Here is a 24344-nt window from a genome sequence, read left to right on the forward strand (position 1 = left end):
CTTACACACACACACACACACACACAACACACACACACACACACAACACACACACACACACACACACACACCACACACCACAACACCACACACACACACACACCACACACACACCACACCACACACACACACACACACACACACACACACACACACACAACACACACACCCTGTGATGAATACCACCTGTGAATCCAGCAGGACTCCAGTAGGCCCAGCGCGCGTGACATTGATTTGTTTTCTTTTCTCCCTCATCCTTTATCCCCTCGTTTTTCATCCCTCGTTAGACTCCCCACTGGACACTGAACAGAGCTGTTCTCCTGTCTGTCAACCATAGCAAGGGGGGTAGGAAAACACACACGCCACGCACGCACGCAGCACGCACCACCACGCACCACACCACGCACACACACCACACACACACACACACACACACACACACACACACACACACACACACACACCACACAACAACCAACACCACACACACACACACACAACACACACAGACACACACCACACACACACACCAAGCAGGCAGAAGAATTCAGACTCATCATGCATAGCTTGTTATTTACTGTGGTGTAACTGTTCATTTCTCCTCCTCCTCCTTCCCTACCCCCCTCTCTCCTCCCCTCCCTCCCTCCTCCTCCTCCCTCAGTCTTTGAGGAGCCAGAGGACCCCTCCACCCGTTCATTTTTCTCAGAAATATCTCTTCCATCTCAGACATCAAGTGAGGAGAGGAATGGTGGGCAGATAGAGAGACAAGAGGAGAGGAATGGAGGGGAGATAGAGAGACAAGAGGAGGGGAATGGAGGGGAGATAGAGAGACATGAGGAGAGGAATGGAGGGGAGATAGAGAGACATGAGGAGGGGAATGGAGGAAACGAGAGAGAAAGAGAGATGGAAGTTTGTTTATCTCTTCACTAAGTGTTCCTCCTCCTCTCCTCTTGCCTGCCTTGTTGCTGTAAGTCAGATATGGCTGGAGGGGATGCTGGAATTCCCGGAATAGGAATTTGTAGAACACACTTGAGAATTCCCGCTCCGAAGGTGGCAGTGTGCAGCCTGGATAAAGTTAAAGATGAAGACAGATGGTTCTTCTAGTCCTGAGTGGAATGAAGCTAGCCGTCTGTTCTGGCCTGTACAAGCCTCTCCGTGGCCTTCAGTTAACTGTTTTATTTATTGATTTGGATGACCCGTGAAGGATCGCTGGAGGGTTGTGATGCAACCAGAGTAAGACTGGACTGGACTTGACTGGAGTCACACATGAACTGAGATGAACTGAGACGTAGCAGAACACGCTATCTGACCAGGTGCCATTTTGTTTCGGTTACAAGATGTGAGAGGACACTTTTTCGAGAACACAGACATTTATGGAGGCTAAAAAAGTATCTCCAACCTTCTTTCCTCCTGTCCTCTCCAGCCATCAGGCCAGATCTGGCCCGTCCCATCTGGAGGTTTAGACCGGTTTAGACAGGATGCCACTGGACATGGACATGACTGTTACACAACTAACTGAACCTTCATTATAGCACTGAAGGGGGTCTGTCTCACAGTATCCTCACTTGCATAACACTGACCGTAAACCAATGTCTTAGATAGTATGCTGTGGATATTGGGACAAATACAGTCTAACAGTATGGATGTTTCAGCCTGTCTCTGGCATGAGACTGTCTTTAATAATGTGAATGATGTGATTAGGCCTCTTTGAGGCCAGATCGATGTTTTTATTTTATTTAATTATGTCGTTTTTTCTGTGAGTTTATTTTTCTTGTCAATGATTCTGTTTTTGAAGCTGTGGTGCCTTATTTTTTCTTATGCAGGGTTGATGTGGGGTGGGGGAGGGTGAGGAGGGTGGGGAGGATGAGGACGGTGGGGAGGATGAGAGGTGAGGAGGTTATGAGGGGGATGGGAGGATGAGGAGGATGAGGAGGGTTGGGAGGTGGATGAGGAGATGGGGGAGGATGAGAGGAGGGGGATGAGGAGGGTTGGGAGATGAGGAGGATGGAGAGAATGGAGGAGGGTTGGGAAGGATGAGGAGGGTTGGGAGGATGGGAGAGTGAGGAGGATGGAGAGATGAGGAGGGTGGGTGAGGATGAGAGAGCGGAGGTGGGGAGAGTGGGGAGGATGAGGAGGGGAGGGGGGGAGGGGTGGGTGGAGGGAGGGGGAGGATGATGAGGGGGGGATGAATGAGGAGGGGGGAGGATGAGGAGGGTGGGGAGGATGAGGAGGGTGGGGAGGATGAGGAGGATGGGAGGATGGTGAAAACAATAGAAGTGTGAATGTTTTTTACCCAAAAGTATTAACATAGGGGAAAAAAGCTAAGCAAATTTAAGTTCCCAGTTAGAAGTACTTGAATTCATCGTGTTTACTTTATAACTTTATTTTAGCAACCGACTGCACATTTATAATTTATGGGATGTTTATGCATGTCCCTGTTTTGACCACTCCGCAGTAGTCTTACCATGCAGTGTATTAATATGACCAGCTAAAAGACAAGACACAAAAAATAATAATCGCAGCACCCCCACCACCAAACTACTTCCCGCAGCTATGGTCATATTATAACACAGTAAAAGACAGACGGTTCTGTGTCTCATAACCAGGGCCTAGAGTTTTCCCTAATCAGGCCACACCATGAGAAACACCTCTGGGCCCTACTCCGGATATATCCATAGATATACAGACATGGCTGTGTCTGCCTCTTCTGTAACCAGGGGTAGGATGAAGTTGCCCCTAAATGCTGATCTTAGGTCAGTTGTGTGTTTTTCCCTCTAAGGGAAGGTTAGAATTGGGGAAGGGGAAGCTGATCCTACTTCTAGCTGCAGTGTCCAACCAGAGAGGATGGTATCATGTCTTCAAGCCGAACACCCAGTGATGAGGGCTCAATGATATCAGGGACTTTTAGCTATCTGTTCATCCCAAATGGCACCCTATTCCCTTTATAGTGCACTACTTTTGACCAAGGCCCATAGGACTATGGTCAAACGCAGTGCACATTACAGGAAATGGGGTGCCATTTGTGAGGAACTCTACGATTCCTTTACAAAGTAATGTCTTCTAAACATATTCAGTTTTGAAACAAACAGTTTGTATGGCTCAGAATGTAATGAAATGCAAGTCATTTACCATGCAGTCCTCACGCTTACTGGAATTCTTTTGAATAAAAAAGTTTGTGCAAGTTTAAGCATTTTCTGTCTTTTTTTGTAGTTGTAATAGATCAGTAAACAAATGTATGGGTGTATTTTCCATTGTGTTCACTGTTCATAGACCTGTTCAGTGTAGAAGTAGTGGTAGTGGTGTTTGAAAGATGAAGAGCGCCCTCATCTGGACAAAAGACAAGCCAAGATTTTATGCAAGGCATAACAATGTCTGGTCTTCCTCGTGTGACGTTCTCCTATCTTATAATGTAAATAATAATCATTATGATAAACATACATTTAGATTAAGTTATGTTTTTGTTGTTGCAACGAAAGCACATTAAACTAATTTAGGGGACACAAATCTTTATTTTCAGGCTATTCCCAAAAGAGAAATGATGATTCTGAGTTTAAGGCATTTTGAAGAAATAATAACGTGTTCACACATTTTGAGGAAATATTATATAAACTATAGTCTTAGACATAGTAAAGGCCTATACATGGATATTACCTGTTGGGTATATTATTCACACTGGCCCTTGGTCTTCTAGTCCGAGGCAAAACAGAGATGATTAATTCATAGCGTCAAACTCGCCTGCTGTCTCTCCAAATTAGAAAGTCGTGTTTAATTTGATGCACTGGGGACTAAGTCCCTACGTCGTGCAGCGCAGCGCCTGTTGACTACAGTTGGAAAAGGTACAGCGTTCTAATTGGCCCGGCGAGTTTCGCGCAGTTTAGTCAGCTGGGGATGGCAACTGTCAATCAAACTGCAGCCTTTATAACTGCGGATAAACCCATCAGGAGACAAACAGACAGGACAGGAGTGTCTGGAAGCAAATCGATTTTTGATAAGCAGATTAGGCTACAGTCAGGAGTTGAGTTTTAGATCGAGATTCATCCATTCACTTGTTCGTTGTCTAATCTTTTAAAATCTTTTTCTCGCAATACTTTTTTTCAAGTAGTCAGTCTTTTTTTATGAGTCAATTTTTCCAGCAGTTTTCATTTCCATCAGTGTAGCCTTCTTGTATTAAGTCGGCTTTCAATATACTGTTCTCTACACAAAAAGACAATTCTAAGCGCTTCTCTCTCCACCGCCTGTTTCTTCTGAGATGGATAAACTGCCAGGGGTGAACGTATCCACTGCTAATAGCTCGACTGTGGACCGACTTGGTCCTTCGTTCATAGAGCGTGGTTCCTACGAGCACCTGGATCCAGACGAGCTGCATGTCCTTGTGCCTGTCATTCTGGGGGTGATCTGTGTTCTGGGGCTGGCCGGTACTCTCACATCTATAGGTATCCTGATCTCCAACGCCCACCGTGGGAAACTCTCCCTCATCAATGCTCTCATCCTCAACCTGATGTTTGCCGACAGCCTTGTCCTGGCGTTCGCCCTCCCGTTCCGAGCCGCCGCCTTCTCCAAACCCACCTGGACGCTTGGCTGGGCGGTGTGCAAGACCTGTGATTGGTTCCTGCAGAGCTGCATGGTTGCAAAGAGTTTTACAGTAGCGGTGATGGCTAAGGCTTGTTACCGTTACGTCTCTAACCCGACTAAACAGGTCAGCATCAGTCTACGCTCCATCCTATTGGTGATGTGGTTCCTCTGGCTGTCTGCCTGCTCCGCTCCCATCCCTACCTGGCTGTTCTCCTCACTGCAGAGAGAGACCCGGGGGCTGGTGTGTGTGCAGGTGGTTCCCCCCGAGGCGCAGGACTTCATGTCGGTCTACGTCAAGGCGTACCCCCTCGGTGTGTTCTGCGCCCCTTTGAGTTTTGCCCTGCTGTATTTCTGGTGGGCATATGGGCGCTGCCAGCGGCGCTGTAGTAAGACCCAGAACCTCCGAACGCAGATCAGATCCAGGAAGCTCACGCTGATGTTGTTCAGTCTGACGGTAGCCATGGCGATGCTGTGGCTGCCGCAGTGGGTGGTCTGGGTGTGGGAGCGGCACGCCGCGGAGCGAGAGGCACAGGGACCGAGAGAGGAAGAACCCTTTGTTGTCTTCACTCCCCCTCTCCTCTTCTCCATCTCCGCCCTGCTCCTCACCTTCTCTCTCTCCCTGGTGAACCCCGTCATCGTCCTCTCTCTGTCGGAGGAGTTCACAGAGGGGTACAGGGGTCTGTGGAGGCGCCTTACTCTTCGTAAACACACCCCGTCCAACCCAAACCCCAAACCCGGGCCCCACGCTCCCACCGCCCCCCAGTCCCCTTGCCCACGACCGGAGACCTCAGGCCAGCTGCAGGGAGGAGACGGAAGCCTAGGCCCCATCCCTAGCCAGGAGACTAGAGTTGATCCCCAGCCCCAGGCGGAGCAGGGAGGGGTGGAGGAGGTGGATGCGGAGGGAGAGAGCCCCCGGGATGGGATCGTGCTGCTGGATGTGGAGCAGTTCTGGCATGAGAGAGAGACAGGCTCGATGACAGAGGAGAATGATCCCATACCCTGGGAGCACCAGGAGGGAGCACCAGCCGAGGGGAGGAAGTGAAGAGAGGAAGTGAGGGAAGGAAGCAAGGAGAGGATACACACACTGACAAACAGGACGGGTTCTAAAAGGCAACTCAGTATTCAGCTACATCTGTCCTTGTTCACCCCTGAGCTTTGTGTATCTGTCTATCTTGTGTGGTTTTTGTGATCAAATTGTGTTACCCACCACCACCAGTGATTTTTAAGCAAAAGGTTGTTTGAGAGTTGTTGGACACTGCCTAAACGATGCCTGATACACTATTTAGCATCGAGACCAGCCAGTAAGCCTCCCCTCTCTCTTCCTCTCAGCTAGCTCCACAGCGTTCAAACAACCTTCAAACAACACACACAGTGACTATATCAGCAGCTGTAACGTACTGACATTTCATTATACCTCACTGGACTGAAGATCGGTCAACCCAGGAGTCAACACAGGAGACAATGGTTGGTATTCATTCAACTGTGTTTATGATATTGCTTGATGGGATACATTGGTTATTGTTGTCATAGTGACTATTGTAAAAAATAATACTTTGTTATATTTCACTGTAGATGTGTTTATATATAAATACAGTAACAGTTAAAAATTTGGACACACCTACTCATTCAAGGGTTTTTCTTTATTTTTACTATTTTCTACATTGTAGAATAATAGTGAAGACATCAAAACTATGAAATAACACATATGGAATCATGTAGTAACACAAAAAGTGTTAAACAAATCAAAACAGATTTTAGATTCTTCAAAGTATCCACCCTTTGCCTTGATGACAGCATTGCACACTCTTTGCATTCTCTCAACCAGATTCATGGTGAATGCTTTTCCGACAGTCTTGAAAGAGTTCACACAAATGCTATGCACTTGTTGGCTGCTTTTCCTTCACTCTGCGGTCCAACTCCTCCCAAACCATCTCATTTGGGTTGAGGTCGGGTGATTGTGGAGGCCAGGTCAAATAGCCCTTACACAACCTGGAGGTGTATTTTGGGTAATTGCCCTGTTGAAAAACGAATGATAGTCCCACTAAACGCAGACCAGATGGGATGGCATATCGCTGCAGAATGCTGTGGTAGCCTGCTGGTTAAGTGTGCCTTGAATCCTAAATAAATCACAGACAGTGTCACCAGCAAAGCATCCCCATACTGTCACACCTCCTCCTTCATAGTTCACGATGGGAACCACACATGCTGAGATCATCCATTCACCTACTCTGTGTCTCACAAAGACACGGCGGTTGGAACCAAAAATCGCAAATTTGGACTCATCAGACCAAAGGACAAATTTCCACTGGTCAAATGTCCATTGCTCGTGTTTCTTGGCCCAAGCAAGTCTCTTCTTCTTATTGGTGTCCTTTAGTAGTGGTTTCTTTGCAGCAATTCGACCATGAAGGCCTGATTCACACAGTCTCTGAACAGTTGATGTTGAGATGTGTCTGTTGCTTGAACTCTGTGAAACATTTATTTGGGCTGCAATCTGAGGTGCAGTTAACTCTAATGAATTTATCCTCTGCAGCAGAGGTATCTCTGGGTCTTCCTTTCCTGTGGCGGTCCTCATGAGAGCCAGTTTCATCATAGCACTTGATGGTTTTTGCGACTGCACTTGAAGAAACTTTKAAAGTTCTTGAAATTTCCCAGATTTACTGATCTCATGTCTTAAYGTAATGATGGACTGTCGTTTCTATTTGCTTATTTGAGCTGTGCCATAATATGGACTTGGTCTTTTACCAAATAGGGCTATCTTCTGTATACCACCCCTACCTTGTCACAACACAACTGATTGGCTCAAACACATTAAGAAGGAAAGAAATTCCACAAATTAACTTTAAACAAGGCACACCTGTTAATTGAAATGCATTCCAGCCGACTACCTCATGAAGCTGGTTGAGAGAATGCCAAGAGTGTGCAAAGCTTTCATCAAGGCAAAGGGTGGCTATTTGAAGAATCTCAAATCTAAGATATATTTGGATTTGTTTAACACCTTTATTATTACTACATGATTCCATATGTGTTATTTCATAGTGTTGATGTCTTCACTATTATTCTACAATGTAGAAAATAGTAAAAATAAAGAAAAACCCTTGAATGAGTAGGTGTGTCCAAACTTTTGACTGGTACTGTATATATATTAKAAAATCCTCATCAATCTACACACAATACCCCATAATGACAAAGCGAAAAAACACGTTTTTAGACATTTTTGCAAATGTATTAAAAATAAAAGATTGATAATCTTTTAAATGTTCTACATCTTGATTGGTTATATCTTGATTACCAAAACATGTCTGCAGCATTGAAGGTCTCCAGCATCATGCTGTGGAGATGTTTTTCAGTGGCAAGTACTGGGAGACTAGTCAGGATCGAGGGAAAGATGAATGCAGCAAATTACAGAGATCCTTGATGAACCTCAMGACCTGAGCCTGGGGCGAAGGTTCACCTTCCAACAGGACAACGACCCTAAGCACACAGCCAAGACAATGCAGGAGTGGCTTCAGGACATGGTCTCTGGATAACCTTGAATGGCCCAGCCAGAGCCCGGACATGAACCTGATCAAACATCTCTTGAGAGACCTGAAAATAGCTGTGCAGTGATGCTCCCCATCCAACCTGACAGAGCTTGAGAGGATCTGCAGAGAAGAATGGGAGAAACTCCCCAAATACAAGTGTGCCAAGCTTGCAGCGTCATACCCAAGAAGACTCAAGGCTGTAATCACTGCCAAAGGTGCTTCAACAAAGTACTGAGTAAAGGGTCTGAATACTTATGTAAATGTGATATTTCCGTTTTTTTTTATACATTTGCAAACATTTCTACAAACCTGTTTTTGCTTTGTCATTATGAAGTATTGTGTGTAGATTGATGAGGGGAAAAAACTATTTAATCAATTTTAGAATAAGGCTGTAACGTAACAAAATGTGGAAAAGGTCTAGGGGTCTGAATACTTTCCGAATGCACTGTATATATATATATATATAGGAGGTATTCTACTTATCCTTGAAGTAATGAGCAACAGTAATGTCCTTTGTAAATACCACAAAGAGTTACAAAATAAACTCTACATACGCCTGAAATGATTTGATGCAGCAACAACAAAGAAAAAGAAATAGACTTTAGGGACCAGTAAGTGCATTTACATACGCTATTGAACAGTATTTGATGTTACTGTTACAGGTATCAGTGTTTTATTCTCCTATTTGAAGTGGTTTTGTAATGATATGTGCTTGTAAAAAAGGTTGTTTACATTAAAGTGATATATAATATTGATCCTGTGCTTCATTTATGTAACATTTACATGTTTTGTCCTATTAAATTAGTTGGACCAAGGATGTAAGAGTGTGACCATCAAAAACACCACGACATCAGTGCAGGCAGTACTCTTCAGAATGACCTTAACAATAACCACTGGTCAGTGGATGATGTTGCTAGGATATGGAGGTATGGACATGGGAAAATGGAGTGGATGGGGGGGTCAGCAACCCTGGGACAGAACACAGCTGGCTACAGAACTAATGACCACACACACACACACACACACACCACACACACACACACACACACACACACACACACACACACACACACACACCACACACACACACACACACACACACACACACACACACACACACACACACACACACACACACACACACACACACACACACACACACACACACACACACACACACACACACACACACACACACTCACTCACTCCGGATGGACCCCTGTCTGTTGGCATTTAGGGGCCAGCCATTATAACCTGGTGTTAAGCAGGTTATTTGGCCAGTTGAGGACAAGTTCTCATTTACAACTGCGACCTGGCCAAGATAAAGCAAAGCAGTGCGACAAAAACAACAACACAGAGTTACACATAAACAAACATAAACAATAGAAAAAATCTATGTACAGTGTGTGCAAATGTGGAAGAGTAGGGAGGAAAGGAAATAAATAGGCCATGGAGGCAAAATAATTACAATTTAGCATTAACACTGGAGTGATAGATGTGCAGATGATGATGTGCAAAAGAGCAAGAGGGTAAGTAATAATATGGGGATGAGGTAGTTGGGTGTGCTATTTACAGATTGGCTGTGTACAGGTACAGGTACAGGTACTGTGTACAGGTACAGTGATCAGCTGTCAGCTGCTCTGACAGCTGATGCTTAAAGTTAGAGAGGGAGATATAAGACTCCAGCTTCAGCGATTTTTGCAATTCGTTCCAGTCATTGGCAGCAAAGAACTGGAAGGAAAGGCGGCCAAAGGAAGTGTTGGCTTAGGGGGTGACCAGTGAAATATACCTGCTGGAGCGCGTGCTACGGGTGGGTGTTGCTATGGTGACCAGTGAGCTGAGATAAGGTGGGGCTTTACCTAGCATAGACTTATAGATGACCTGAAGCCAGTGGGTTTGGTGACGAATATGTAGTGAGGGCCAGCCAACGAGAGCATACAGGTTGCAGTGGTGGCTAGTATATGGTGCTTTGGTGACAAAATGGATGGCACTGTGATACTGCATCCAATTTGCTGAGTAGAGTGTTGGAGGCTACTTTGTAAATGACATCGTCGAAGTCAAGGATCGGTAGGATGGTCAGTTTTACGAGGGTATGTTTGGCAGCATGAGTGAAGGAGGCTTTGTTGCGAAATAGGAAGCCATTTCTAGATTTAACTTTGGATTGGAGATGTTTAATATGAGTCTGGAAGGAGAGTTTACAGTCTAACCAGACACCTAGGTATTTGTAGTTGTCCACATATTCTAAGTCAGAACCGTCCAGATTAGTGATGCTAGTCGATCGGGAGGGTGCGGGCAGCAATCGGTTGAAGAGCATGCACTTAGTTTTACTTGCATTTAAAAGCAGTTGGAGGCCACGGAAGGAGTGTTGTATGGCATTGAAGCTCGTTTGGAGGTTTGTTAGCACAGTGTCCAAAGAAGGGCCAGGTGTATACAGAATGGTGTCGTCTGCGTAGAGGTGGATCAGAGAATCGAGTCGGCCCGAGAATTGAACCCTGTGGCACCCAAATAGAGACTGCCAGAAGTCCGGACAACAGGCCCTCCGATTTGACACACTGAACTCTATCTTGGGGAAGCGCCGAAATAATAGTTGACCAAGTTACCAATTACTTCAAAATGAAAGAAGTTAAGCCACGCTAAATCTACCCCTATGAAAATATAGTTGACTTAACTAAAGTTACTTAGAAAAGTAGTTCAATACAGCTGAACTACTTCATGATCAACTATCATACACTGTTTCACTCACTGTAAATGTTATATATACTATATATACAAAAGTATGTGGACACTCCTTCAAATTACTAGGCCCCTTTGTTGCAGTGAAGGGAAGTCTTAAAGCTACAGTATASAATGATATTCMAGACAATTCTGTGCTTCCAACTTTGTGAAAACAGTTTGGGGAAGGCGCTTTCCTGTTTCAGCATGACAATGCCCCTGTGCACAAATCGAGGTACATACAGAAATGGTTTGTTGAGAACAGTGTGGAAGAACTTGATTGGCCTGCACAGAACCCTGACCTCAACCCCACCTAACACCTTTTTTTATGAATTGAAACGCAGATTGAGAGCCAGGCCTAATTGCCCAACATCAGTGCCCGACCTCACTAATGCTCATGTGGCTAAATGGAAGCGACTCCACAGCACTGTTCCAACATCTAGTGAAAAGCCTGGAAGGCCAGCATCTCGAAGTCGCCTCTTCACTGTTGATGTTGAGACTGGTGTTTTGCGGGTACTATTTAATGAAGCTGCCAGTTGAGGACCTGTGAGGCATCTGTTTCTCAAACTAGACACTCTAATGTACTTGTCCTCTTGCTCAGTTGCGCACCGGGGCCTCCCACTCCTCTTTCTATTCTGGATAGAGCCAGTTTGCGCTGTTCTGTGAAGGGAGTAGTACACAGCGTTGTACGAGATCTTCAGTTTCTTGGCAATTTCTCGCATGGAATAGCCTTCATTTCTCAGAACAAGAAGAGACTGACGAATTTCAAAAGAAAGGTCTTTGTTTCTGGCCATTTTGAGCCTGTAATCGAACCCACAAATGCTGATGCTCCAGATACTCAACTAGTCTAAAGAAGGCCAGTTTTATTGCTTCTTTAATCAGTACAACAGTTTACAGCTGTGCTAACGTAATTGCAAAAGGGTTTTCTAATGATCAATTAGCCTTTTAAAATTATAAACCTGGATTAGCTAACACAACGTGCCATTGGAACACAGGAGTGATGGTTGCTGATAATGGGCCTCTGTACGCCTCTCTATGTAGATATTCCAAAGAAGATCTGCCGTTTCCAGCTACAATAGTCATTTACAACATTAACAATGTCTACACTGTATTTCTGATCAATTTGATGTTATTTTAATGGATTTTTTTTTTTTTTTCAAAAACAAGGACATTTCTAAGTCACACCAAACTTTTGAACGGTAGTCTATGTCAGGCTTGGATTCACCATGCCAAAAGGGTTTTCCCCAGGTGCATGAACAATGAGGACATTTACTGTGATTTTTATGAGAACCTATGGGCAAATTCTCAAGACAGGCTTGATGCAAACTAGTGCCTGATAAATGTTATGTTTCTGTCATTTGTTCCATTTGATTAGAGTACACCTCTGTTATAATGATATCTGAACAATATATTTATTTTTTGCGACAAACAGATAGAAATTATGTATATTTGATGTTCAGACAATTGTAATGGGTAGTGCAAGTGTACTGCAATTTACATATATTTACATGTGTAGCATATATTCATTGGGCAATTTTTTAACATGTATCTTGCATTATTTTGCTATTGGAATAACTGCTTGTTTATTTACCTAAATTGAGAATATATCATTATGTTGTGTTTTGGTGATTAAACCAATGTATTCATTATATTTCACGTTAAACTTATATTTTGGATCATTGGTTGTGTGGTAAAAGAATGGCTGCATAACAAATGTTACCAGTAAGGAGTTTTGTACTAAGAGTTTTGAAAATTCGTCACATACTTGTGAAAATACCACACAACAAAAGAAAGGGTAGTATGTGAGGGTGCTAATTACTGCTAAAGGTCACGCTTGGCTTTGAACTCACATATCTGAGTACTGCTAATGTGATGATATGATCCTGTCCTTAATGACCACCGATTTGTGTGGACTCACTATGTAGTGGGGACCTAGCTACCCTGTTATGTAGGGGGGACCTAGCTACCCTGTTATGTAGTGGGGACCTAGCTACCCAGCTATGTAGGGGAGACCTAGCTACCCAGCTATGTAGTGGTGACTTAGCTACCCTGCTATGTAGTGTGGACCTAGCTACCCAGCTATGTAATGTGGACCTAGCTACCCAGCTATGTAGAGTGGACCTAGCTACCCAGCTATGTAGTGGGTAGTTGGCCTAGCACGTATGTAGTGGGGACCCAGCTACCCAGCTATGTAGTGTGGACCTAGCTACCCCAGCTATGTAGTGGGGACCTAGCTACCCAGCTATGTAGTGGGGACCTAGCCTACCCAGCTATGTAGTGGGGACCTAGCTCCTGCAAACTATGTAGTGGGGACCCAGCTACCCAGCTATGTAGGTGGGGACCTAGCTCCTCAACTATGTAGTGGGGACCCAGCTACCCAGCTATGTAGTGGGGACCTAGCTCCTCAACTATGTAGTGACCTCCAGCTATGTAGTGGGGACCTAGCTCCTCAACTATGTAGTTGGGACCCAGCTACTCAGCTATTTAGTGGGGACCCAGCTACCCAGCTATGTATTGGGGACCCAGCTACTCAGCTATGTAGTGTGGACCTAGCTACCCAGCTATGTATTGGGGACCCAGCTACCCAGCTATTTAGTGGGGACCCAGCTACCCAGCTATGTAGTGGGGACCCAGCTACCCAGCGTTATATTGGGGACCCAGCTACCCAGCTATGTAGTGGGGACCCAGCTACCCAGCTATGTAGTGGGGACCCAGCTACCCAGCTATGTAGTGGGTACCTAGCTACCCAGGAGGGAGATGATTAGGGAATAGGAGAAGAGGAGGAACAGGGGAGTAGAGGGAAGAGATTAGTTGAGAGGGAAAGTGGAGGGAGAGGAGTTGGTCTCACTCCCAGCCTCCCGGAGCCTCTCTCTCTTATTCCCTCCCTCTCTTCCTTTCTCCCCGCTCCCTTTCTCCCGAAGACCTTTCTCTCTCATTTATCATTGATGGTGACCTTTCTCATCCAGAGGCACCAACCTCAATCACAGGAACACGTAACATATCTAACCCTCCTTTCCACTAGCCCTAGGGCTAACACTAGTCTAACACACTTAACCCTCCATTCCACTAGCCCCTGGGCTATCACTAGGCTAGGTTCAATACCGTACCACTGGCCCCTGGGCTATCACTAGGCTAGGTCCAATACCATACCACTGGCCCCTGGGCTATCGCTAGGCTAGGTTCAATACCGTACCACTGGCCCCTGGGCTATCACTAGGCTAGGTTCAATACCATACCACTGGCCCCTGGGCTATCGCTAGGCTAGGTTCAATACCATACCACTGGCCCCTGGGCTATCACTAGGCTAGGTCCAATATCATAACACTGGCCCCTGGGATATCGCTAGGCTAGGTCCAATACCATACCACTGGCCCCTGGAAAATCGCAAAGCTAGGTTCAATACCATACCACTGGCCCATGGGCTATCGCTAGGCTAGGTCCAATACCATACCAATGGCCCCTGGGCTATCGCTAGGCTAGGTTCAATACCATATCACTGGCCCCTGGGCTATCGCTAGGCTAGGTCCAATACCGTATCACTGGCCCCTGGGCTAGGTGTTGCATGGAGCTGTACTCTGTGATGGAAGCCTATGAGGGAACTATAGCACTCAACTGAAGTGTGATGTTGATCCTGTTTGCATAACATTAGAGACAGTGACAAACATCATTGAATTAAAATAGCAAAATTCCAATAGTCCTTTATGATGACCTGGGCTCCCGAGTGGCGCAGCGGTCTAAGGCACTGCATCTCAGTGCTTGAGGCGTCACTACAGACACCCTGGTTTGATTCCAGGCTGTATCAACCGGCCGTGATTGGGAGTCCCATATGGCGGCGCACAATTGGCCGAGCGTCGTCCGGGTTTGGCTGGTGTAGGCTGTCATTGTAAATAAGAATTTGTTCTTAACTGACTTGCCTACTTAAATAAAGGTTACATTTAAAAAAATGTTGTCATCTGAAATGCCTGACTGATTCAGAGGGGTTGGGTTAAATGCCAAAGACACATTTCAGTTGAATACATTCAGTTGGACAACTGACTAGGTATCCCCCTCTCACTGTCACCTGTAATAGCAGTGCATGAGATGGAGAGAGGTTTTATAACACAGAGAAAGCAGGGACTGACACAGAAAGACGTGAGAGAGAGAGAGTTTCAGACAGAGGGAAAAGGATGGATGGATAGAGTGAGAGAAAATCATCTGCATTTACAGGAGAAACGAACCCAGGCTTGATTAGCTAATTAAACTACCAGGGATCATGCTGGTAGAGGTGTCAGCAGGTGAGCTCATCACTGTGACCCTCAACCCTTCCCCCCTCCCCCTCCCTCTCTATCTCCCCCACTGTGTGCGGGAAGTCGGGGATGTCACCGGCGCGCGTTTCATCCCACAGTCAATCATCTCTAATGGATGACGCGCCACAGGGTTCGCTGTGCAGCTCACAACATGCTCCCGATAATTAGCTCACAGTGCAGGAAGGAGGGTAATTAAGATAAACAAACGTCTCCCCCTGCACCCCTACCTTACACTTACGTCACCCATATCACCCCCCCTTCACCTCAAACCTCCCTCTATGAAGACATCCACAACCTCATAGTACATACTGTGTGTGTTTGTGTGTGTGTGTGAGTGTGTGTATATGTGTGTGTGTGTGTTATATATGTTGTGTGTGGTGTGTGTGGTGTGTTGTGTGTGTGTGTGTGTGTGTGTGTGTGTGTGTGTGTGTGTGTGTTGTGTGTGTGTGTGTGTGTGTGTGTGTTGTGTGTGTGTGTGGTGTGTGTGTGTGTTTGTGTGGTGGGGGTAAGGGGGGTCAGCCTTGATGCTTTGGGTATTTTGATTGGAGTAAATCTGCCTTTCATCTCAGTGAAAAGCCAAAGGACAGAAACCTTTCAGGCCCTCGTTGTGAACTTACAGGGGGTATCTTTTTTAACTCTCTGCTTTATCCATCGATTCAAAATCAATCATTAAAAGAAAATAAACATTTGCTGAAAACATTTGTTTTGTTTATCAAAAACCACGGAGTTACGCTGGGATTCAATCTGATCTCGGGTTGTCGACAATGCAGCTTTTAAAGACAATTTCTGATTGAGCCGACATTGCAGCGATTACTGTGAATGCGATCTCCGCAGACGATGGAACATTTGCCTTTAAAAGCCACATTGTCAAAATAAATCAGCGGTCAAAATAAATCCCTTCAAGTATATAGCTTTTACAGTGAAGTTTCTGTAACATTGACTAATTGGTAAGTGAGGTCGTAAAGCAACAAGACAATCAATGGAGTTGAGAAGGAGTCAGCTGCTTCTGATCGATGGAGTTGAGAGGAGATCAGCTGTTTCTGATCGATGGAGTGAGAGAGTCAGCTGTTTCTGATTCGATGGAGATGAGAGGAGTCAGCTGTTTCTGATCGATGGAGATGAGAGGAGTCAGCGTTTCTGATCGATGGAAGATGAGAGGAGTTCAGCTGTTTCTGATCGATTGGAGTTGAGAGGAGTCAGCTGCTTCTGATCGATGGAGATGAGAGGAGTCAGACTGTTCTGATCGATGGAGATGAGAGATCAGCTGTTCTTGATCGATGGAGATGAGAGGAGTCAGCTGTTTCTTGATCGATGGAGTGAGAGGAGTCAGCTGTTTCTGATCGATGGAGATGAGAGGAGTCAGCTGTTTCTGATCGATGGAGTTGAGAGGAGTCGCTGTTTTCTGATCGATGAGATGAGAGGAGTCAGCTGTTTCTGATCGATGGAGATGAGAGGAGTCAGCTGTTTCTGATCGATGGAGATGAGAGGAGTCAGCTGTTTCTGATCGATGAGATGAGAGGAGTCAGCTGTTTCTGATCGATGGAGATGAGAGGACGTGCATCGTGCTTGTTCTGATCGATGGAGATGAGAGGAGTCAGCTGTTTCTGATCGATGGAGTGAGAGGAGTCAGCTGTTTCTGATCGATGGAGTGAGAGGAGTCAGCTGTTTCTGATCGATGGAGATGAGAGGAGTCAGCTGTTTCTGATCGATGGAGATTGAGAGGAGTCAGCTGTTTCTGATCGATGGAGTGAGAGGAGTCAGCTGTTTCTGATCGATGGAGATGAGAGGAGTCAGCTGTTTCTGATCGATGGAGTTGAGAGGAGTCAGCTGTTTCTGATCGATGGAGTTGAGAGGAGTCAGCTGTTTCTGATCGATGGAGATGAGAGGAGTCAGCTGTTTTCGATCGATGGAGATGAGAGGAGTCAGCTGTTCTGATCATGGAGTGAGAGGAGTCAGCTGTCTGATCGATGGAGATGAGAGGAGTCAGCTGTTTTCTGATGATGGAGTGAGAGGAGTAGCTGTTCTGATCGATGGAGATGAGAGGAGTCAGCTGTTTCTGATCGATGGAGTGAGAGGAGTCAGCTGTTTCTGATCGATGGAGAGAAGAGGAGTAGCTGTTTCGATCGATGGAGATGAGAGGAGTCAGCCTGTTTTCTGATCGATGGAGTGAGAGGAGTCAGCTGTTTTCTGATCGATGGAGTGAAGGAGTCAGCTGTTGCTGATCGATGGAGATGAGAGGAGTCAGCTTGTTTCTGATCGATGGAGAATGAGAGAAGTCAGCTGTTTCTGATCGATGGAGATGAGAGGAGTCAGCTGTTTCTGATCGATGGAGATGAGAGGAGTCAGCTGTTTCTGATCGATGGAGATGAGTATTCTGGCTGGTATATTATAGTAGTCAACAACAACAGCAGCTGGTAGTTATGATATGTCTTCTGAGCTCATCCTCCCCAATTAAGATGCTACCAACCTCCTGTGCTAGATTTAATCCGTAGCAAGGAAGATCCTGCGTTATAGCGTGATTTCAATTTAAAGGTAATTTCGATTGAGTCAACATATGCAGCGTTTAACGTGAATGCAGTCTCTGCAAACGTGGGAACATTGCCTTTAATTATCAGTCGCGCTATAGTGTGGATCTTCCGCGCTACGAATCTAGGCCCTATAGCTACTACCACCACTAGAACAATATTTATTATGTTTTCAATGTAATGCTAATTCATGCCAGTAGAGAGAAGTGATCTGATGAAACTAAAGGCAGTTTATGTACGACAGGACTGCCATCTATAGATCATTCTAGGACACTACTGCAATCTATAGATCATTCTAGGACACTACTGCAATCTATAGGTCATTGTAGGACACTACTGCAATCTATAGATCATTCTAGGACACTACTGCAATCTATAGATCATTCTAGGACACTACTGCAACCAATAGGTCATTCTAGGACACTACTGTAATCTATAGGTCATTCTAGGACACTTCTCATTCCATTTCTAACTACTGTAGTTTCTCACCAAGTGGAAAAGGCAACATGTAGAGATAGTGTACTGTAGATCAGAATTCTCTTCTCGTAATCCTGTTTTTAAACAGTTTATTTAAAATCAAACTGAAGGCACACTGTTTGCATAGGTCCGATGGTAGATGGTAAATTTCAACAATAAATCAAAGAAAACCAGATTATTTTATATACATAGATTTTAGGGGCCTGACTATAACTGGGTTGATTCTGCTGTCCTATGCATCACACTTCAAAAGATAACATACTTGCATGTAGTTATACAGGAACAATTAACCTTCAAGGTGTACAAATCTACATTCATTCAGTCAGAAGACCTGAATTTAGCACCCAACACAACAAGAACAGTACAATATACAAAACATWAAAAAAACACAAAGTCATACCAAAACAATATATCATTTTCTAATAGTTACTGCAKCATTTCAGATGTCACTCGTCTTAGGCATACACATGTTGCAATAACAACATGCATGTCTGTGTCCTTATAATTCCAGCCTATCGTTTATTCACATACTAGAAGCATTAAGCATGATTCTGTGCGTGGCATTGTCGTAATATAAGATGTTCGCTTCAGACTCATTCTCCTGTAGAAACCATATACAGTACATTGACTTTAAACACCAGTTTCTTTGCTCTGAAGCTTTGCAAAATACACCTGAAACAGCATATCAATACATGATACTGTTAACCCATGGTTTAAGGTAGCATTCACAAGAACTAAATCAGTCGATAAAGTCCAGTCTTAAATATTACAAGTATACAGGACACCTGGTTTCAAGAGGTAAGGCAAGCCTGGCAGCTAGRCTWGTAGCCAGAGATGTTTCAGGCAACTCCTTTGTCTTCGTTGTTGGAATGAAATAAAAACACTGAGCGGGGCCAACAGAGGAGGCTTCCCTGGACAGATCTGAAACGGAACCATATTCCCTATATAGTGCACTACTTTTAGGTTGCCATTTTGGACTGAGACCCTGTGTGTCCAGCTGTGGCCCTCCTCTCTCCTTTCCCACAGTGTCATGTTCTTCATAAAGGCTGATGGTCTTCTTTGGACACAGGTGGAAAAACATCCAGCTCACAGAGAGAGAAGAGATACCCAGTTAGATGTCCAGTAATCTCACTGAGCTCAGTGGTCCAGTGTTGGTCCTCATCTCCTCCCTGAGATCATGTTTTGGGATCTAGAAAAGAAAGTGGAACGTCATGAAATAAAGTGAAAATAACAGATCTGTTGATAATTAACCCTACATTTTCTGTTGCTTTGGAATCTAGAACAGAAAATAGAGTCACAACTAGTGCACTATAAAGGAATAGGGGTTCCATTAGGGACACATGCTAACAAAAAACGTTGATGTCAATTTGTAAGTCGCTCTGGATAAGAGCGTCTGCTAAATGACTTAAATGTAAATGTAAATGTTCTTGAGGTTCTGCGCTTACCTGCTGGGTTTCTTCTGTCCACCAGGTGGCGCCAGATTGAACTTTCCTCTCTGTAACACATCTGATGATATTTGGGGTTTGGAGAGCGGGCAGGGGGGTGGGGGTCTGTTGGGGGGGTCAGGTCTGTTTGTGTGAGGTGTTGAGGGGAAGGACTGGGGGCTGGGGGGCAGGATGGCTGGATGAAGGGGCTGGAGGGATCCTTTCTGCTGGGCTAGGTGGCTGGGGATGGGAGGAGGTTTAGGCTTGGGCTGCGGCAGAGGCTGGAGAGAGGGCTGGGGCTGGGGGGAGGGTTGAGGCTGGGGCTGGAGAGAGGGTTGGGGCTTGGGCTGGAGGGATGGTTGGAGCTTGGGCTGGAGGGATGGTTGGTGCTTGGGCTGGACAGAGGGTTGAGGCTGGGGATGGACAGAGGGTTGGGGCTGGGGCTGGAGGGATGGTTGGGGCTGGGGCTGGGATAGAGCCTGTCTCTGCTGGGCTATGTAAGCAGGTATGGGAGGGGGTTTAACTGTGGGACAGAAGACAGCGTGCCTGGTGGAGAGGCTGGGGCAAGGTGTGGACTGACTCTGTGGAGGGCAAACATAATCACTCACAGCATTACTGTCAGAACATTTACAAGTATTATTTTGTTATTTACCTGTCAAGAGTACCCTTTTTTTTAGCATTGACTGTACTGCACTGTACATACAAAGTACTGTGGTGTAACAGGTGAATGAACAGATCCCCTCACCAGCCTGTCTGAGCCCTGTCTCTTCAGTAGGAAGGTAGGGTTGGCATGGCTGTTGGCAAGACTGTTGGCAAGGTGACCGTTGGCAAGACTGTTGGCAAGGTGACCGTTGGCAAGACTGTTGGCTTGTAGATGTTTGGCTTCAGCAGGGACTGAACAACTGGCAGGACAACTAAGGAGTCAAACACAGTGCTTTTCATTCTTGAAGTTCAATTTGAGATGTTGTTTACTGTGCAATGTCTATGTTGCATATTTGCCTTGAATAAAATATGAAAAATCCAACAGAAAGACTGAGTTACACACATTGTCTTGGGTGGTGGGACCGAGTTCTTGAGAGGAAAGTTTTTATGTAGTTTATGGCTGTAGCAGCACCACAGTCCCACAGCAGCCAATAGGACAAAGAMAACCAAGGGGAGGAGCAACAGGACAGGACGTGTACTGCCTATAAACACAAATAGCATAAACAACGGAGGTCAGAGCAAACCTGTAAGATATGACTTGAAAACAAACAATCAAATATAGTGGGCTCCAAAATTACTGGCATCCCTGACTGGCAATGCACAAACAATACTTAAAAAAATATAAACAATATAATTATACAGATAAACTCAAAATACCAACATGTGACAAATACTGTACTTTGTTAATGTTTCAATGGAACCCACCAAAATCATACAATTATTTAATACAAAATAAATTTAACCAAATTCAAGGTTTCATAATTATTGGCACTCCTCATTTAGTACTTAGTGCAACCACCTCTGGCAAGGATAACAGCATGGAGTCTTTTCCTGTAATGTTTGACAAGGTTAAGGAACACATTTGGAGGGATTTTGGACCATTCCTCTATGCAGATCCTTTCAAGAWCCTTCACATTCTTGGGTTTGCGCTTATCAACTGCCCTCTTCAACTCAGCCCACAGGTTTTTGATTGGATTGAGGTCCGGCGACTGAGATYGCCATGGCAGAACATTGATTTTGTTGTCACYGAACCATTTCTGTGTGGATATTGAGGTCTGTTTTGGGTTATTGTCTTGTTGGAAAGTCCACATAAGGCCGAGCCCAGCCTTCTGGCAGAGGCAACCAGATTGTCATCCAAAATTGCCTGATACTTGGTAGAATTCATTATGCCATCAATCTTAACCAGTGCCCCTGGACCTCTGGAATTAAAACAGCCCCAAAACATCACTGACCCCCCTCCATATTTCACCGTGGGTATGAGGTGCCTCTCCTTGTATGCTTTTCTGTTTCGACGCCAAACATGCCGATGCTGTATCTGACCAAAACTTTCATTTTGGTCTCATCTGACCAGAGCACCTTCTTCCAGTCATAATTTAAATGACGTTTGGCAAACTCCAAGCGCTTGCGTCTGTGTCTTGGGGTCAGAAAGGGCTTTCTTCTGGCAACCCTTCCAAAGAGCCTGTGGATGTGGAGGTGGCGTCTGATGGTGCTTTTTGAAACCTGGTGACCCCAAGACGCCACCAAGGCCTTCAATTCTTTCACAGTGTTTCTTGGGGATTTTGTTGCTTCTCTCACCATCCTCCTCCCTATCCTGGGGGGCAAAATACATTTGCGTCCTCTACCCGTGAGGTTTTCAACTGTTCCATATCTTTAGATTTTTTAAATAATTGCCCTGACAGTGCTCAGTGGTATATTCAATCGTTTGTGGATCTTCTTGTAGCCATTACCAGATTTATGAAGGTCTATGACCATCTGTCTCTTTTGAACTGCTAGTTCTATTGTTTTTTGGATGACAAAGGGATATTGCATGTGTGTTACCACATTTTTATACCCTAGTGAAACAGGAATTGATGTAATGGCTCAATATAGTTCCTTAAAACTTAAATAAGTGGAATTTAATTTCTGGTTTAATTTTGGTTGATGTTATTTACAATAATCTTTAAGGGTGCCATTAATTGTGAAACCTTGATTTGGAGGACATTGATTTTTAATTAAATCAATAAATTATTTTGGTTGGTTCCATTGAAACATGAATAAAGTACAGTATTTCTCACATGTTGGTATTTTGAGTTTATCTCTATAATMATATTGTTTATATTTGTTTAAGCATTGTTTGTGCATTGCCAGTCAGGGGTGCCAGTCATTTTGGAGCCCACTGTACATGTTGTTTAACCTAGTAGTCTTATGCAACACCACATCAGTTACAGRGGCAAAAAAAAGGCTGTGAACCCTTTGGAATGAACTCGATTTCTGCATAAATTGTCCATAAAATTTGATCTGATCTTCATCTAAGGCACAACAATAGACAAACACAGTGTGCTTAAACTAATAACACACAAATTATTGTATTTTTCTTGTCTATATTGAATACATAATTTAAACATTCACAGTGCAGGTTGGAAAAAGTATGTGAACCCCCAGACTAATGACTTCTCCAAAAGAAAATTGGATTCAGGAATCAGCTAACCTGGAGTCCAATCAGTGAGACGAGGTTGGAGATGTTGGTTAGAGCTGCCTTGTAATAAACACTCACAAAATTTGAGTTGACTATTTACAAGAAGCATTGCCTGATGTGAACCATGCCTCCAACATAAGAGATCTCAGAAGACCTAAGATTAAGACTTGTTGACTTGCATAAAGCTAGAAAGGGTTACAAAAGTATCTCTAAAAGCCTTGATGTTCATCAGTCCACAGTAAGACAAATAGTCTATAAATGGAGAAAGTTCAGCACTGTTGCTACTCTCCTAGGAGTGGCCGTCCTGCAAAGATGACTGCAAGAGCACAGCGCAGAATGCTCCATGAGGTTAAGAAGAATCCTAGTGTGTCAGCTAAAGACTTACAGAAATCTCTGGAACATGGTAACATCTCTGTTAACGAGTCTACGATACGTAAAACACTAAACAAGAATGGTGTTCATGGGAGGACACCACAGAAGAAGCCACTTCTGTCCAAAACAAACATTACTGCACGTCTGAAGTTTGTAAAAGAGCACCTGGGTGTTCCACAGCGCTGCTGGCAAAATATTCTGTGGACAGATGAAACTACAGTTGAGTTGTTTGGAAGGAACACACAACATTATGTGTGGAGAAAAAAACACCAACATCAAAACCTCATCCCAACTGTAAAGTATGGTGGAGGGAGCATCATGGTTTGGGGCTGCTTTGCTGCCTCAGGGCCTGGACAGCTTGCTATCATCGACAGAAAAATCAATTCCCAAGTTTATCTAGACATTTTGCAGGAGAATGTAGGGCTATCTGTCCGTCAATTTAAGCTCAACAGAAGTTTGGTGATGCAGGACAACGACCCAAAACACAGACGTAAATCAACAACAGAATGGCTTCAGAAGAAAATACGCCGTCTGGAGTGGCCCAGTCAGAGTCCTGACCTCAACCCGATTGATGCTGCCGATTGAGATGCTCCGGTTCACACCAGAGATCCCAAGAATATTGCTGAACTGAAACAGTTCAGCAATATTGTGCAGGTCTGATCCGCAAGACAGAAAACATTTGGTTGAAGTTATTGCTGCCAAAGGAGGGTCAACCAGATATTAAATCCAAGGGTTCACTTACTTTTCTCACTATGCACTGCGAATGTTTACACGGTGTGTTCAATAAAGACATGAAAACGTAAAATTGTTTGTGTGTTATTAGTTTWAGCAGACTGTGTCTATTGTTGTGACTTAGAAGAAGATCAGATCACATTTTATGACCAAATTAAGCAGAAATCCAAAGGGTTCACATACTTTTTCTTGCCACTGTATTAGATTTAATTGACTGACCGACTGAATCATTATTTGAGTGACTCGTTGGTTGATTGATAACATACTGTGGTTAATGACAGGGCCACTGTCGACACTCCCTCCTGTCCCCTCCTGTCCCCTTCCTGGTCACACAGGGGAGGGGCCCCAGCCTGAGTCACAAGTGGCAGTGGTGATTGTTGTTACACAGCTAGAGAAAGAGAAAGAGAAAGAAGAAAGAGAGAGAGAGAAAGAGAGAGAGAGAGAGAAGAGAGAGGAGAAGAAGAGAGAGAGAGGAGAGAGAGAGAGAGAGGAGGAGAGAGAGAGAGAGAGGAGAGGAAGAGAGAGAGAGAGAAGAGAGAGAGAGTGAGAGAGAAGAGAGAGAGAGA

At 44.7% G+C, this 24344-nt stretch overlaps 2 protein-coding genes and 1 pseudogene across 2 annotated transcripts in view; 2 read left to right on the plus strand and 1 right to left on the minus strand.

Moving 5' to 3' along the window:
* LOC112073472 (serine/threonine-protein phosphatase 2A 55 kDa regulatory subunit B beta isoform-like) overlaps positions 1 to 737 on the plus strand; it is a 23399-nt pseudogene extending 22662 nt beyond the window's left edge.
* Positions 738 to 3964: 3227 nt separating this feature from the next.
* On the plus strand, positions 3965 to 6177 carry LOC112073479 (G-protein coupled receptor 151-like). Its single transcript, XM_024140765.2, has one exon. It carries the CDS (start codon positions 4250 to 4252, stop codon positions 5612 to 5614), a length of 1365 nt encoding a protein of 454 aa, XP_023996533.1. The 5' UTR covers positions 3965 to 4249; the 3' UTR covers positions 5615 to 6177.
* An 11990-nt stretch (positions 6178 to 18167) lies between these two features.
* LOC112073475 (tyrosine-protein phosphatase non-receptor type 23-like) overlaps positions 18168 to 24344 on the minus strand; it is a 6830-nt gene continuing 653 nt past the window's right edge. The window contains exons 2-5 of the mRNA XM_024140761.1: positions 20563 to 20701; positions 20263 to 20419; positions 19539 to 20098; positions 18168 to 19282 (exon numbers count right to left, since the gene is read on the minus strand). Coding sequence (XP_023996529.1) covers positions 19252 to 19282; positions 19539 to 20098; positions 20263 to 20419; positions 20563 to 20701 — 887 coding nt within the window. The 3' untranslated portion in view covers positions 18168 to 19251. The remainder of the gene's footprint in view (positions 19283 to 19538; positions 20099 to 20262; positions 20420 to 20562; positions 20702 to 24344) is intronic.

Source organism: Salvelinus sp. IW2-2015, unplaced genomic scaffold (assembly GCF_002910315.2).
Source record: "Salvelinus sp. IW2-2015 unplaced genomic scaffold, ASM291031v2 Un_scaffold2273, whole genome shotgun sequence".
NCBI lineage: Eukaryota > Metazoa > Chordata > Actinopteri > Salmoniformes > Salmonidae > Salvelinus > Salvelinus sp. IW2-2015.